The sequence below is a fragment of the Mus caroli genome, chromosome 1 (assembly GCF_900094665.2).
Source record: "Mus caroli chromosome 1, CAROLI_EIJ_v1.1, whole genome shotgun sequence".
NCBI lineage: Eukaryota > Metazoa > Chordata > Mammalia > Rodentia > Muridae > Mus > Mus caroli.
The window spans coordinates 57,100,154-57,117,969 of NC_034570.1; the positions used below are offsets into that span (position 1 = coordinate 57,100,154).

A 17,816-nucleotide genomic window follows, 5' to 3' on the forward strand; every position below is an offset into this window, starting at 1 on the left:
CTCACTTTGTAGACCAGGCTGGCCTCGAACTCAGAAATCCGCCTGCCTCTGCCTCCCGAGTGCTGGGATTAAAGGCGTGCGCCACCACGCCCGGCTAGGGGACTAGATCTTTTGGATCTGGAGTTACAGGTAATTGTGAGTCTCCCAAACTCAGGTACTCTACAAGAAAGTCAAGTGTTCTTAACTGCTGAGCCATCTCTCTGCCCCCTGTATTGTTTTTTTGAAACACGTTCTCACTCTATAGCCCAGACTAGCCTCAAACTCATGCCTCAGCCTTCCAAGTGCTATATATTACAGGTATGAGTCAGAAGCCCCCAAACAATTGTTTTATAATTCGATGATAGTCACACTATTCACCAGCAATGGATAAATACATGTTCTCCCACAGGATCCTCTCACTGACTGCTGTATTTCTGATCTGTTGTGGGAACTGATGTTCTCACAGGCCTACTGACCACTCACGTTTCTCCTCCTACTCATATCCTTTACTTGGCTTTCTAGTGCTACCATCTAAAGGAAATAAGGAATGCTTCCTACTAGGTAGAATTTTAGCTCACAGCACATTCAAAAGTATGTCCTAGGGGCTGAAAAGATGGCTCAGGAGTTAAGAATATATATTGCTCTTACAGACCACCTGAGTTCAGTTCCCAGCACTCTGTAACTCCAGCTCCAAGGAATCAACATCCTCCCCTGGACTCTATAGGCACTAAAGTCAAATGTGAATAAACTCACATAGGGACACATATAACTAAAAATAAAATAAATCGTGTGTGTGTGTGTGTGTGTGTGTGTGTGTGTGTGTATTCTAGCAAAAGGTGGTGGTAGAGCACCTTTAATCACAGTACTCAGAATACAGAGGTAGGAAGATCTCTGAGTTCGAGGCCAGCCTGGTTTATGGAGCAAATGCCAGCACAGCCAGGGCTACACAGAAAAGCCCTGTCTCAAAAAGCAAACAAAGGAAACAAAACAAACAAACAAACAAAACAAAAAAACAAAACCAACCAAACAAAAAAATCAGAATTTTATCTGGCTTAACGGTAAAAGCATTTAGCATAAAACTTGTCTTGAATTCAATCCTTAGATCCCATGACAGAACGGGAGAAACAACTCCTTAAAGCCATTCTTCTGACTCTATACATACTAATACTTGTAACACACACACACACACACACACACACACACACACAGAAAGAGAGAGAGGGAGGGAGGGANGGGGAGGGAGAGAGAGAGAGAGAGAGAGAGAGAGAGAGAGAGAGAGAGAAATAATACACTAAATTAAAAAATAAAATAATAAGTTTTGTTTATATCTTATTTTTCAATCCTGAACATGAACTACCATGAGAATTTCTTAATAACACTCTTTAGGGTTTGGGTTTCACCACCAAACCCTGACTATCCTAGAACTCCTGGAACAGGCGGCCTGGAACTTGGAACATCCTCCTGCCTCTGCCTCCCAAGTGATGGGATAACAGCCGTATGGCGCTGTGCTTGGCTTACTCACCAAGTACAAAGGAAGCCCATGAGCAGAGAGTAGGGACGCTGCCTCACCGAGGCAATGACACAATGTCTCAGCCCACACTACGGTATAAGGAAATGTACTGAGGCTGAGGGAGGGGCATCCCCTACGCTAAGAAACGGCTAACCTATGCAACATATCAAGGCCCTCTCTAAGACACTCAGAACCTCAATTAACACAGAGGCTACAAGCAAACACAACCATCCTTTTTATATACTGCTATAACCATTAATGAAAGCTATGACTGTCTACATGCTCAGGAAGCAAAGCTAATTAAACTTACTGCATCACCAACAAAACAAAAGCATAAACAATACAAAGTAGAAAGGACTTGTGAGAAAGAAAGGGGTTCACTGGAAGAGGGGACAAGAAAAGGCAATGCAGGCATCAAATATAATTAAATACATTCCTATATATATGAAACTGTCAAAAACAACTTAAAATTTCAAGAATTTAATTTTCAAAAACTATAACAAAAGTTCTAAATGGCAAATTCAGAACTGTATCTACTCAACCAACTATCCCAAAACTGTGAGTGGTCTGCTGAGATATACAATAGCTGTGACGGGCACATTTCATGGCAGCAATCAGTTACAGGAAAGGAGGCCAACTCACCTAAATGAGGAAACAGGTCCGCGTCCAACTGATGCTTTTGGGTACACAGTTTCACCAGTCTCTGCAGGCGGCTTATACAAGAGAAGTGTGGAGAGAAGGCGGTGGCTTTCATGAGGATTCGGTCAGTCCTGGGGGCGTCTGAGATGGGAGCTCGACTGGAGGGAAGGAGGGGCAGAGGCCTCTTGTGAGAGGCCTGCCTTAGTTGTGCTATAGAGTGTGTGGTGGGGGCCACTCCCTGCATTGGTAGGCTGGTGTTCTGAGGCTGAGGGGACTTGCAGACGGAACCCTGTGGTGGTGCTGGAGGTTTTAAAGAAGTGGATAGAGGTGACAGGTGGGTGTGCTGCTGTGGAGGTGTGGGAGGGGTGCTAAAGTGCTCTTGCCGAACTTTTAAAATCTCTGTCTCTCTCTGGCGTTGCCGGTTCTGAGCCAACTTGCTCTGCAACTTTTTTCTCACAGTCACCCCTTTCTTTAGGTCATCGTCTTCCTCGTTGAAAGCAAAGGGGTCTTCCAACTCAGTGTCCAGGTAGTGGAGAGGAACCCTTGCCCCAGGTGGAGAGAGGGACATGCTATCCAGTCCATTGGGCATCTTCAAGGCCAGGGTAGGGACCGTCAGGCTAAATGCCATGGCATCCATCTGGTGCCTGACCTTCACCTCATCTACCGGGTCACTCTTTTTCTTCCTCTCTTTTTTCGGGATAAAGCCGAGTACCTGCAAGTGGCTGTTGCAGTACCTGCAAAAATGTACACAGACACGTGAAGATGTTCCTCACATATACATAAGGCAGAGCATAAAATACATATTACAAAATGTGGCTCCAAATATACTAAAAATCAAATGGCCAAGGCCAGGTGTGGTAGTGCAGGTCTGTAATCTAAGCACTTGAGATGTGGAAGCAGGACGATCAGACATTCAAAGCTAGCTTGTAGACTCTACCTTTCAAAACCACATTGAAAAATTATAGCCAACTAGGCAATGGTGACACATGATTTTAATCTCAGCACTCAGGAGACAAAGGCAGGTGAATCTCTGAGTTCACAGCTAGCAGAGCGAGTCTTGGTCTACAGATCAAGTTCAGGGTAGCCAAGACTATTCAGAGAAACCCTACTTTGAAAACAAACAGAGACAAACAAGCTAACAAACAAACAAAAGTAACAGCCAGCTGGAAATATGGTAGCACAAGCCTGTAATGCCAGCACTTAGGAGGACCATAATTCAAGATTAGTGTGGGCTACGCAGCAAGACCCTATCTCAAAAACATAAAATGGAAAAAACTACTTGTCATCATGTTCAAGCTCTCCCCAACTGAAGTCTATGTAATTTTGATGAGGTGCATAAGTGAACTGCTCAAGTACAGATGTCGCCAGGCAAAGTCAGGTCTGTCCAGTAGCGAGTGGCGAGTACAGCGACTAGGCCACAGTCTCATACAGCTTTGTTCTTCTCTACTCACGGCAAACAAAGTAACTCACCCCAAGTCTAAAGATCACTTAAAAGTCGCTAGTGCAAAAAGCACTGTATTCCAACACCACTTAAGTTCCTGAAGATTCATCAAGATCTTATAACATAACTGGCATCACTCACACACACACACACACACACACACACACACACACACACACACGTGGAGGGAACTAAGCATGATTAGTGGAGTGAGCTTCTCCACAAGCAGAGAAGAACAAGCTCTGTCCCCTCCAGCACTAAGCTGAAGTAGGCACTGAAATAAAGACCCGAATTCAGACAACTTCGCTACACTTACAAAAGTGAATTTGTCCAAAACTCCTTTCCAAGGGAAAAGTGACCAAACAGAGACAGGAGCTAAAATCAAAGCTGATAATGGCCCTCGTTAATCTTCAATAATAGGCAGGCTACCTTTGTAACTTAAACACCATGAAGGCTACAACATATACTGAGAAAATAAATACCTGTTATGACAATTAACCATTCTGAAAACCTGTCAAGGTCTGTGGAACAGGAAATTCTCCAATCTATATTCTTCACAGCATCCCCACAGCATGCTAACAAGTGCGCCATCAAAATAGTACTCCATGCTTAGGTCAATTTGGAAAATTACAGCTTAACCAAAATTACATAATGATTTTGTTGTTGCTTGTTTCTGCTGAAAAACTTCTCAAAGCATTATGTATAATAATGTGCATTATGAAGTTCCAAGGGAGATGTACCCATCTGTCAGGGTTTCCCAAAGCTATCTGAAGACAAAACCAATTATTGCAGCAAACAAGCGCTATTTCCACAGAACTGAGCAGACCTGGCAATTCTGTGCCAGACCCCACACACATCCTAAACAAAAAGAGAGTCCTAAGCTGAGGGCAGTAAGGAAAATGGTGTTAGGTAGGAAAAGCTAATAACTAAGAAGAGAAGGAAGAGGAAATAGAGTGCGGGGTGAGGGGGGGGGTGGGGGGGGAGGAAGGAGCAGCAGCAGCAGTACTAGGTATGTGTATCAGCCTTTAACCCTGGCACTTGGGAGGAAGAGGCAAGAGAATCAGGAGTCAGTCACCTGACGACTTAAAACACAACAATCCAACAGGAAAACACAGTAGTCACACACAGTGGCGCACACACAATTCCAGTGACTCAGAATATCAAGCTGGGAGGGGGGATAACAGGTTTGAGGCCAGCCGGGGCTGCATAGGAATGGTTTTATCCCAAAGAAAAAAGGGCAGGGAGGGTAGGTGGCTCACTGGGAGAAAAGGGTCTGGGTTCAGTATACAGCATCAAAAAACAACAAAACAAATGGGTTTCAGCATTTGATGAAGAAAAGATTAGTTTCTCACCAAAGAATAGTAAGACAGAATTTTATATTCTAAGTTAGAAGTCAGGGCTAGAGAGATGCCTTGGTGGATAAGAATGCTTGCAACTCAATCCTGAGACCAGAGTTTGGATTCCCAACCTCAATGCTGAGCAGCTCATAAATGTCTAATCAAGGGCTGGAGAGATGGCTCAGAGGTTAAGAGCACTGTCTGCTCTTCCAGAGGTCAGGAGTTCAATTCCCAGCAACCACATGGTGGCTCACAACCATCTGTAATGAGGACTAGTGCCCTCTCCTGGCTTGCAGGCATAAATGCAAGCAGAACAATGTATACTTAATAAATAAATAAATCTTTAAATAAATAAATAAATGTCTAATCAATTAATCATTCTCCCCAGACAAAGTGGCAAATTCATATTTGAATATTTATGTTAAATGCTGTGCAGAACTAAGTAAACATTCTTGTTCAGTTAGGAAGAATTTTTTTTCCCTCTTAAGAGAAGCAGCTTAAGTGCTTATTATCAGCTTGCTGGGCTGTCCTGTGTGTGTGTGTGTATGTGTGTGTGTGAGCACACTGGCTGATGCAGAACTTGTGATGTTCCCACAGTCTCCTGAGTCCTGGGTTTACAGGCACAACCCACCAAGCCTTGAAGGAACAATGGTTTTTTTTTTTTTTTTTTGCTTTCTGAAAAATAACTTTTAAATGACATTTTAATTTGTGTGTGCGTCCACACATGCGTAGGCCTGCCATGGTCCACAGGCAGAGTCAGAAGAGACTGGGGAGAGCTGGTTTTTTCCTTCTCCCATGTGATTTCCCAGGGACTGATCCCAGGTCCTCAGTGCCTTTCTTTCTTAGCAGAGCCATCTCAGCAGCCTCTAGAAAGAGGGATCAAAAGGATGCAGACTGCAGGCTGTGACAGTGCTCACTCACCCAGTGGCTAGAGTAAGGGAAGGCTGTGTGGACAGATTAGCCTTGCTGTTTCTCCTTCCTGAGTACTGGGAATGGTGGAATGAGTTGTTAACACACCTAGCTAACTCTGTCAGCTAAAGCTTGTTGTTCTGTGGGAAAGGAAGATCACCTCAAGTTCTTCATGTTCAAGAGTAATTGTATTAACAAAAATAAATTCTTATTTTCAAATGATTAATTCTTCTAAGTAATTATGATTTAACTAGTAACATTTATATAGAAATTTAAACATATTATTTCATGAATTCAACCTGGGTTCTTGAAACAACAGGAATATTAACCTCTTTCTAATTCCAATTTAACTTATTTGCAAATAACACTACCACCTATAGTGGATTGGCCTAATGCTACTTGTATTTTAGTGGTTGCCACATAGAAGAGAGTCCGAATGTAAAATGATGAGTGAGCCTGCCCCCAAGTTATCTGATTGGTCAGTAGAGATGCCAACAGCTGGGCAGAGCAGACATGGGTGGGGTTAGGTTGATAGAAAAGTAGATTCTAACAGCATAGAAGGTAGGCAGTACCTAGCTTTTGTACTGTTTAAGGCTTATTGTAAATATAAAGGTTATGTGTGTTTTTTATCTGGAAACTAAGTGGTCTAAAGTGGTGTAGAAACCCCAGGTCGAGATTAAATATTTCAACAACAAACAACAAAAGTCTTTTGCAGTTACACAATCATGGGGTAGTTTTGAAATAGAATGTACACTTAATATAGAATATACTTCTCTCAGTATAGAAATCCAAAGCCCCTTCCCCTTCTTATCTTGTTCTTCTAAGAAAAAAAAAAAGTCAGACAGATGAAACAGATGCTTCAGAAACTCTCCAGACCTCTGGGAACGCAGCTGCTGTGGCTCAGGAGAAAGGGCGGTACAGGCGGTGCCTCGTGGGAAAGCCTGAAGTGAAGACACTGCAGCACTGCGGCTAATTGAGCAAGCAAAGCATCCATCATAGGCAGGGGAAGGGGACTGGCCCTCAGTCCCGAGAGCCACGTGATAGGCAGGGGAAGGGGACTGGCCCCCAGTCCCGACAGCCACACGCTGAGGGCTCAATGCATAGGTCCCTTGCACACCTGAGGCTCCGCTAGGCATGTTTCTGACTTCCAGGCACTGTAATTGGAGCCACGTGTGCTCACAGGAATTCTACAAGAAAACCCCAAATCCCCTGTCTGTGTGCCCATTTTGGTAGGTTCTCTATCTACAGAAATCATTCATTTCACACTAAAACTGAAAAATATTCAACATAAAGAATGAGCCGTTCTTTTCTGGCCAGTTTATGCAGGTTGACATATGTTTACTTTAAAGAATGTGGACAAACACACAGGAGGAAGGTGTATGTTAAAACAGTTCAAATTTTCTGCCCTCACATAGTATCTAAAACTGTGTTCAAGAATGATCACTGGGGACAGAAGTGACAGCTCAGAGATTAAGAGCACTGACTGCTCTTCCAAAGGTTCTGAGATCAATTTCCAGCAACCACATGGTGGCTCATAACCAGCTATAATGAGATCTGGTGCCCTCTTCTGGCTTTCAGGCATACGTGCAGGCAGAACACTATAAACATAATAAATATATCTTTAAAAAAAAATCACTGATCTAGAGAATGAAAATAAGTATGAAGAGACTGTATATGAAAGTATTTTCTGAGCTGGAGAGATGAGTCACAGGTAAGAGCACTGACTGCTCTTCCAAAGGTCGTGAGTTCAAATCCCAGCAACCAGATGGTGGCTCACAACCATCAGTAATGAGATCTGATGCCCTCTTCTGGGGCATCTGAAGATAACTACAGTGTACTTAGATATAATAATAAATAAATCTTTAGGCCAGAGCAAGCGGGGTGACCGGAGTGAGCAGGGCTGACTGGAGTGAGCAGAGGTCCTAAAAAAATTCAATTCCCAACAACCACATGAAAACTCACAACCATCTGTTACAGCTACAGTGTACTATATACATAAAAATGAATAAATAAGTCTTAAGAAAAAAAAAAAGAAAGTATTTTTCCTAGGATAGTAAACGATAACCAAGTACAACTCATTTCTTAAAAAAATAGTACAATGTAGCCAGGTGGTGGTGGCGCACGCCTTTAATCCCAGCACTCGGGAGGCAGAGGCAGGCGGATTTCTGAGTTCGAGGCCAGCCTGGTCTATAAAGTGAGTTCCAGGACAGCCAGAGCTACACAGAGAAACCCTGTCTCGAAAAACCACCAAAAAAAAAAAAAAAAGTGAGTTCCAGGACAGCCAGGGCTACACAGTGAAACCCTGTCTTGAAAAAAACAAAAAACAAAAACAAAAAACTAAATAAAGAACGAATAAATATAAATTTAAAAATAGCACAATGTAAAGAAAAGGGGGAACAAAAAGCACAATTTTTTAAAGTATAAATTCACAAATTCTTGTCTGCCCTTAAAGTATAAATTCACAAAGTCTGCCCTTAAAGTAAAAAAAAAAATAATAATAATACAGCTAGCAAGGGGGTGGGTGGAGAGTTTAGCTGCAGTCCCAGAACCAGGAGGGGTGGTCACTCAGCACCTCCAGCCACAAAGGGCAGCACTGTGGTGCAGCTTTTAAAGACCCTTACTTTCTGTAACTGTGGTGCTCTTCTGAGAAGCCAGCCTGACTCCTGTGTGCCTGCGCACACGCCCTTCCCGTGGTGGCTGACACCCTGCCTGTAACGACCTCCAGAGTACTCCTGTAACTTTTGCATCCTTTCAGGATGACTCCAGCACCACCACCTTGGCCAGATTTTCATCATTATTCTGTAATAATGACCCCAGGAAAGATATCCCAAAGCCAAAGCCCTTACCCTAGTCTCCTGCAGCTTGTACTCGAGTTCTCCATCACCATGGTGTGGGGATGGACAAGGAGAAGAAAAAGTTTGGAGTCTGACTTCCACTGAGGTGGAAAAGAGTTCATTTGCTAAGACACAAAGCAAAGCAGCCAGGATCCTTAATGGAAGGTGTGATGAGCATAATTGCCCTTTCTCAGATGCAGCCCCTGACACGCCCTACTCCGGCAGTTCTGATGAGGGTAGTGAGGGCAGAGAACAGCAATCCTAGAACCTGCCCCATCCCCAGAGCCACCTCATCAAAGTCTGGTGAGCTGCTCACTCCTCCCTCAGGCTGCAGAGCTGCTTCTTAAAGTCTTTCTTGAACCCCAGGCTTAGCTTTGTGGTCAGTATATGCACATATGCCAAGAAATTTCCACACTATATGTGGCCACCTGTGGTACATCTCCCTTGGTTAAGGGATGCAGACAGACAGCAGTCTCTACAGCTAGCATGTGAAGAACAGGAAGAGGTATACCAAGAGAAGAGAGCAAAGAGTCTCTCAGGCTTGAGGCAGAATGTTTTGGGCAGTGCTGTCTCAGATAACTTTCAGTGATACTAGCATGGTTCTATAATGCACCGCTATCCAGAAGGGAGCCACGCGCGCACGAGCATGCACACACACACACACACCTGCAGCTGCTGAGCACTTCGCTAAGGCCTGAGTGCTCAATCAACTTTGAGTGTGAGTAACCGCCCATGAGAAATGTTTGCTTTTTTCTGACTAAAAATAATTTGTTAAATGAAATATGAAAATGCAAAAAAAAAAATATAGAGGATAATTAAATTATTTTTTAAAAAGCGAAAATACAGTTTCATAAACATGATATATGTGGGATTCTTTTTAACCATAAAAGACCACATAAGCTGGGCAGTGGTGGTGCATGCCTTTAATCCCAGCACTCGGGAGGCAGAGGCAGGCGGATTTCTAAGCTTCAAGGCCAGCCTGGTCTACAGAGTGAGTTCCAGGTCAGCCAGGGCTATAGAGAAACCCTGTCTCGAAAAACCAAAAAAAAAAAAACCCCACCACATAAGAAAACAATGCCAAACACGACTTAGACATGTGTCATGGAGGAACAGTTTCATTATTTCACATTCCTTTCCAACTAATACATCTTGTATTACCTTTCATTAAGGCTTTTTCCCCCCAAAATCCAAATTCATGCTGATGGCAGCCCTTATCTAGTTCCTATCCTATGGCAGCCAGCAGGCAGAGGCCAGCAGTTTCTTTGGTGGCCACACACCAGACAGACCAACACTGCAAGGGTGAGCAGCAATTTTCAGGAAAACAAAACAAAACCATGTTTTTTAAATGTCTAAAAGACAGGCAGAAGAAGCAGATGGGTCTTTGAGTCTGAGGCCAACCTGGTCTACAGAGTGAGTTCCAGGACAGCCAGGGCTACACAGAGAAACCCTGTCTCAACAAACAAACAAACTCTAGAAGTGTATGAAATCAATAAAAGAAGAAAATACCTAAACATACTTAAAAATGCCCCCTAAAATGTCCTGCTTCAAAAAGAAAACAACTGCTTTCTTAACCCTAGAAGTAGTCCAAAGTTTTGTGGAACAGCCCCAGGATTTAACACTGAAATTTAACCCACTGAAAAGAAACAGTATCAGAGAGACAAAAGGGAATTCAGTGGTCTGATTCAGTTCTTACCTGCGATCCTCTGATTTGGGAATGGGGTTGGTGCAGCGCTGGCTGTTATACTTGGCCACATATTCACATTGCTTGAAGGGGGCAGTCTTGTCTTCCAGAACGTGTCTGATACAGAAAGCGTAGCCGTTGAGTCGCCGCTGCTTGCACAGTTTGGGGCTATATGAGCACAAGGGCTTATTGTCAACCTCAGAGAAGTGTATATGTTTCCCTTCATACATCACGTGACTCTATTCCTTGTGAACATCAGCTAAAAGGCCACCACAAAAAAGAAACCCAGATGATAAACAAATCAGAGAGTGTATGGCAGACTCAAGTGGAGAATTTCACTGCAGGGCTTGCAGCCTCTCAGCCATACCTGATTTTAAATCTTCTGCACCACAGCAACGGGAAGAGAGCCCAGGGTACCACAGTTTGGACTGCTGCTCAACCAAGAAGAAGCAGATTGTCTACAAAATATCAAAGTCCTCATTAACACAGATATAAACAAAACCAGCTCAGCCCGAACATAAGGTATTTCCATGTCGCCCTTCCCAACATGAGAGGCTGTCTGGAATCTAATATTCCAAGGGTAAGATCCAACAGGAAAAGGGGTTTATACAATGTGTTCGTTCTGTCACTCTCCAAAACTGGACCAAATCAGATTCGCTCTGTGACTAGCTCAAAGTGGATCAAAGCTGGAGCCTCCTCTATCAAGTTAATCCCATGAGCTCTACACCTATAATCTCAGCACTTGGGAGGTGCTGGGAGGTGGACCAGGTGACCTACAGCTATCCAGTAAGTTTGAGCCATCCTGGGTTCAGTGAGGGGAGAAAGAGTGGAAGCTCAATGGGTGGCTCGGCAGTTAGGAGCACTGACCGTCTTTCTACAGAACCTGGGTTCAGTGCCCAGAACTCACAATGATCTGTAACTGCAGTCTCAGGGCCTCCGTGGGCACTAGGCACCCATGTGGTGTTCAGGCACCCAGGCGGTCAAAATACCCATACACATAAAACAAACAAATATACATTTTCAAAAATAGCTTTTTACAAAGCACTACATTTTTTGTTATATTGACAAAATATTTAGCAACTTGTTAAAAAAATGTTTCTATGAAATACAAAACAGAGTTGGTGACAGTATCATATACCTATAATCCCAGCATTTGGGAAGACAAAGCAGGAGGATTACTTCTAACTCAGGGCCAGCCTGTTCTATATAGAGCTCTGGCTGTGCCATCCAGGGGTACACAGGAAGAACATATTTACAAAGAAACAGAAGTTTCAAGTAAAGGCGCCCATGGCATGTATGTATGCACAAGCACACACAAAAAATAAAGAAATAAATGCAATAAAAATAAAGGAAGAAGAGGACGACGAGAGCACAGGCGTGAGATGGCTTCAGTGGACAGAGCACCAGCAGCACAGCCTGGTTACCTAAGCTCTACCCTTGGAACCCACATAAAAGTGGGGGGAGTGAACCGACCCCTCACGTTGTTCTGACCTCCATGCTCACACTGTAGCGTGCATGCTCATACACAGCATATCTTACGCAATGATAACATAAAAATTTAAGTCATATGATAATACTCATCTGTAAAATTTCAACTCCTGTGGAGTAAAGGCTAGGAGAGCAGGAGTTCAAGGCCAGTGTAGACTACATGAGTAAAAAAAAAAAGGGGGGGGGTAGCTGGGGATTTGGCTCAGTGACACTTGCTATAGAGATATGAGGACTAAAGTTCAGCTGTCTAGAACCCATAAAATACCAGGTGAATGTGATGACCTCCTATAATTCTTATGCCTGGATGGCAGACATAGGGGATCCCCAAAGAAGCTGGCCAGTGAGACTAGCAATGTACCTAAGACCCTGCCTCAATACAAGACGAGATCAACTGAGGGACTCCTGACACAGCCTTAGGCTTGCACAGTGAGGCACAAATGAACACACACATATACACCCACACATACCACACATGCCTAGAAGAAAAACTAAAATATACACATACATACACAAATATGCACATAAAATAGAACAAATTCTGTTTTTAAAAGATGTTATTTCTGGACCAGCAAGATGACTCTGGTCAAAGTCTGCCACCAAGCCTAAATCTCTGTTCAATCCCAAGGACCCACACAGTGGGAGGAGGAAAACAGCTCCTGAAAGTGATTCTCTGGCCTGCACACCCACCATGGCACTCTTGTGAGAATACACACACACACACATACACACACACACACACTCATGTAAAATGACGCACTGCTTTTCAAGTGTTCTGTATGCCACAGCCATGCCATCCAAACCTGAACTCCTCGAGACCAAGTTTGAGTTAGTCAACCACACTCACAGTCAGCTCAGTGCTCCTAGCCAGTCAAATACAAGGACTAATCATGGTTTGGATCTTCTAACCCAATACTCCCTAAGAAAATGAAAAGAGAAATTACACAGTATCTGCTACACTAGGATACACAGAAAGGCCAAATGTAGCACTTATATAACACTACAGTCTATATCAACAAGCTGAACCTAATTTATGAGGTCCAAGTCTCACTGAGGCGACAGAACCTCAACTCTTCTGGAAGCCACCCGGATGGTAGATGACAGCTTAGACTGCAGATTTTTCTCTTCCTTTAAAAACATGAATATGAGGTCAGGTGTGCTATCATATGCCTTTAATCCTAGCACTTGGGAGGCAGAGGCAGTCGGGTGTCTGTGAGTTCAAGACCAGCCTAGTCTACAAAGTGAGTCCAGGACAGCTAGCTAGGATTACATTGAGAAATCTCCTAACCTCGGGGAGAAAAAAAAAAGCACTTGAATATGGGGCTGCAGATGAGGCTCAGGTGGCAGAGTACTAACCTAGTATACACAAAGCCCAGGGTTTGATCCCAGCACTACATAAAAGTGAGCATGGTAAGACACTCAGGACTAGGCCTCAAATCAGTACTCTGAAGATGGACACAGGGGATCAAAAGTTCAGGGCCATGAGATCCTGTCTCAAAAGAAACAAGAAACAAACAAACCCTGTTGCTGCCAGTACAGTGCAGTGGTGGGAGACGCTCAGCCTGGACAAGGCTAGAGTTTCATTCCTGGCACTACAAAAACCCAACCAGAAGAGGGAAGAAAGAACAGAGTGAGGGAGACACTGACGACACAGAAATTCCTCACACCAATGAGCAGGATAATACACAAATGATTGCACAAGAAGAAATGGCTGTTCGAGCCCAAAATCTGCCACTTATTGTTATCTTGAACATATTTAACCTCTCGGAATCTCGGATTTCCCATCCACCAAACAGGGATAACAGTAGCAGTATCACCACTAGGTTCTCAGGATCCAACCGTAATACAGGGACTGAGCTAAGGACCATGGTTAACACATGATAAGCTCTGGGGAAACAGAAGCTATTCACACATGTTAACTGTATGGCAGGCTACTGTCCTTCCATCTGCTAGTGAGAACAAGCGATGGTATAGTATATGCTCCTAGAGAAAGAACATTCACTACACAAGAAGATAAAATGCAGATTATAAAGCACCGTACAGTCTGTAACAATAAAAGGAACCTATTTTGCCGAGTCAGGGTCTCAGACTTCACAAAGACAAAGCAAATCCCAAACTGTTAGTGTAGTTAATAAAACACAGGTCGATAGACCTAGCCATGCACAAATGCAGAACAAAAGTAAGAGCTTTCTCTTTCACCTTATTAGGGCAAAAGAAAGACAAACTGACAAGTGAGTTTTGTTGCCTCTAGGATGAGGATGCAACCCAAAAAGCTCCAGAGTTGGAGCTGCACTACGTGGCTCGGAAGCTGGGGCCACAGAGCCCTCCAGAGGCTCATCAACAGGGACCAAGAGGGCTCCCAGAGAAAGAAAAGAAAAGAAAAGGAAAGGAAAGGAAAGGAAAGGAAAGGAAAGGAAAGGAAAGGAAAGGAAAGGAAAGGGGAAAGGGAAAGGGAAAGGGAAAGAAAAGGGAAGAGAAGAAAAGAAAAGAAAAAGAAAAAGAGGCGGAGGGAAGGGAAGGAAGGAGGGAGAATGGTTGCCCACGACCATGGGGGAGGGGGGGACCAATCAATTTTAGGGGATGGGCTGAGGGGGTAGAGGTCTTGCCTATTGCAAACCCCTGGGCTCTATCCCCAGAACTGCACAAACCAGTGTGCTGTCGGTGCACACCTGTCTTTCCAGCATTCACGAGGCAGAGGTGGAAGGATCTGAAAGACAAGAACATCCTCAGCTATAGAGTCAATTACAGACTAGCCTGGCATACAAGAGATACTGTCTCAAAACAAACAAACAAATTCTACTTGCACTAAATGTCTGGTACAGAGGTGAGACAGGAAATATGTGAAAGCAAATCCACTAATGATTTGAATGCTCAAATTCTGTGCCATTCACCCAGCACCAAATCTCTCAAATTAATTCAAGTCTAGCTGAAGGGCTACCATTTTCTTAAAAAGTTATCCTTGGGGCTGTCGAGATGGCTCAATGGGAAAAGACACTAGTTACCAAGCCTAAGTACCTGAGCTCCATCCCTGGAATGCACACCACAGAGGGGAAAAGCAGGCTCTAGCAAGTTCTGCTCTGGCACCTACATTTGTGCAGTGGCATAAATGTGTGCACACACACACACACCATAAATGTAATTTTTTTTAATTTTTAAAAAGTATCTTACATGTAAGTAAGTTTTTTTAAAGTTATTTCCATGGCCAAGATGGGTTTAGTGGGTAAAGCACCTACTACACAAATCTGAAGACCTGAGTTTGAATCCCCAGAATCCACGGAAATCCACATGCAATAATCACGGCACTCCTCCCAGGAGATGGGCGGCAGAGACAGGAGGGCTCCTTGAAGTCAGCTACCCTAGCAAGGGCAGCAGGAAAGAATAAACAAACAAACAAAGAGACCCCGTCTCAGATTAGGCACAAGGCAAGGACCTCTACCAGAGTCATCCTGTGGTCACATATGCACTCGGAGCATGAGCGCGCACCTTCATTCACTCTCGTGAACGTAGACACATGGCTGTGTACACCTATGTGCACACAGCACAAAGGAAAAATCAACAGGCCTGAGACACCCCACTTCCTTTTGAAAACCTTTTTAGCCAAGTGCGGTAGTGCAGATCTGTGTTTCCAGCACCAGGGAAAGCAGGATTGCCAAAAGCCAGAGCCAGTCTGCTACATGTGAGCAAGACCTTGACACAAGAAAAAAAAATTTTTTCCTTTAGATTTATTCATTTTCTGTATATGACTATTTCCCCAGCATCTATGTTTGTGCACCATGTGCATGCCCACAGGGGTCAGAAGAGGGTGTCAGATCTGATGAAATTTGAGTTACAGCTGATATGACCTGAAGCAGACATGTGGGTGCTGGGAACTGAGCCCAGGTCCTCTGCAAGAGCAACAAGTGCTCTGAACTACTGAGCCGTCTCTCCAACCTTCAAAAAACCTTTTTGTTTTGTTTTCTTTTCTCTTTTGAAGTTTTTCTACCTTGTTTATTCTGCTGACACCTTCACTTATTAATCTGCTAGATTTCTAGGGTCTCTGTAACTTTAATTTTTTTAAAGCTTATTTTTAATGATGATTCTTAAATGCTTTAACCTCCCTTCTAGTCACCACCCATTAGAAGTAGTGGAAAAGAACGGATATGGGGGAAGTGGACCTGTTTAGATATGTTTCTTTCGAGCAACTCTCATCTGTGTTGTCTGGAAGAAGGCAGTTTAGTTTACAGGTCAGTAGCAGCAGCTCAATCCACTTGCAAACACTTCAGGAATTCACCAGCAGTCCAATTAAGTAAAATCAGGATAGCAAATATAAATTTGCAGCAGCAGCATTACCTAGCAGAGTCACAGGTCTCAGCAGGAGGCACCAGGAGGAATGTCAAGAGAAGTTCTCAGCTGTGCCTCTCTCAGCCGAGGGAAGATCAGTGAACACATGAGACCAACAAGCATTGTATAGTTATGTAAGCAAGCCAAGCTCAGCCTCTGTCACCATCCTTACTGTCTGTTGAGTTCTATTTATACTCCCTCTAAACATCAAGTGTTTTCTATGGATCTTGTCTCACCATGTCTCATCTCAGCACGTGTGTCTGTCTTAGCTGACATCACTCTGTCAATCAGCCCAAGTCCTTGGAAATGGGAAGAAGCTGCAGCACACCACCAGAAGGTTTTTGGTGTGTTTCTCTCTATGGAGTCCCAACAAATGCAGCTCAACTATGCAGAGTAAGGCAGAGCAATACATGCTCGTGCCATCAGCAAAGCATCCTTCATCAGATGTCCCTTTACATATTTGTTTTAGCAGAGCATCTTTTCACCTGTATCTGCTTCAGCAAAATGTTCCTTCACGAGTCTGTCTTAGCCTTTTACCTGTTTCCACTTCAGCAAAATGTTCTTTCACCTGTTTGCCCCAGCAAAACACCATTCAACACAACTAACTTTCCAAAGAACCTTTAAGTTTCTACTTCAGATCCACCTATCATCCTCCATCTGGGCGGATCTGAAACTGTATAGGCCAGAGTAGTGGCTTCACACTCATGTAATCCTCCTGCCTCAGTCTCCCAAGTGCTAGGATTACCAGGTGAGCCACCATGTTTGGCTCTCTAGTTTTTCTTAGGTTGTCTTAGTTTGTCCCTGTCATCCACTGCTTTGAAAGTGACCTTCATAACCAGATATAGTATTTACAGCTTTAGTACCAGTACTTTGGGAGGCAGAGGCAGGCAGATGTTCGTGAATTTGTGACTAACCTGGTCTACAAAGTGAGTTCCAAGACAGCCATGGCTACATAGAGATACTGTCTTGAAAGAACAATAACTAAAAAGTGACTTTTCATTTGTACAATGGGAAGATTTTTATTTTGAACTCTGACACCAGCCCATTCATAATGCCTGCTGTCTTCATATTCTTGAGCTTTTTATCCCATCTTTTAAAGGCTACACTGCCAAGTTCCTGGCCAATCAGGGCTATATGTAGGACTGTCTCAAAACATAAAAGTCCCCCTTAAAGCTATGTTCTAAAATAAATTGTGAAATAACACACTGGCCACGAAGAGGAGGGAAAGCACCACAAAACACTGTGACAAGATCTGAGCACTGTCTCTTGGGAGCACTGTGTCCCTCTGTGTGGAGCCCCTCCCCGTCACTGCTATTCTCTGAACACACCTGCTTCAATGGTCACACCTCTGCCACAGCATCTCTAACTGCCACTGTAATTTTCTATTCTGCTGCATTTCAAGCACAGGCCTAACAGTGCACAGCCATCCTCATAGCTTAGGATGAATGTAAACTCTCGGGAGGTGTCTTAGGCAGGGTTTCTATCCCTGCACAAACATCAGGACCAAGAAGCAGTAGGGAAGGAAAGGGTTTATTCAGCTTACACTTTCCACATTGCTGTTCATCACCAAGGATGTCAGGACTAGAACTCAAGCAGGTCAGAAAGCAGGAGCTGATGCAGAGGCCATGGAGGGATGTTCCTTACTGGCTTGCTTCCCCTGGCTTGCTCAGCCTGCTCTCTT

The 17,816-nt window shown here is 43.8% G+C and overlaps 1 protein-coding gene across 8 annotated transcripts in view; it reads right to left on the reverse strand.

Moving 5' to 3' along the window:
* The window catches only part of Ino80d (INO80 complex subunit D), a 63,996-nt gene that overhangs the window by 36,693 nt on the left and 9,487 nt on the right, over positions 1-17,816 (reverse strand). For 7 of the 8 annotated variants that reach the window (XM_021169608.2, XM_029474906.1, XM_029474904.1 and 4 more), the window contains 3 exons: positions 10,698-10,788; positions 10,343-10,589; positions 2,132-2,862 (listed from right to left, as the gene is read on the reverse strand). In XM_021169608.2, coding sequence (XP_021025267.1) covers positions 2,132-2,862; positions 10,343-10,560 — 949 coding nt within the window. In that variant the 5' untranslated portion in view covers positions 10,561-10,589; positions 10,698-10,788. The remainder of the gene's footprint in view (positions 1-2,131; positions 2,863-10,342; positions 10,590-10,697; positions 10,789-17,816) is intronic. The other variant, XM_021169692.2, reaches the window with a different exon arrangement.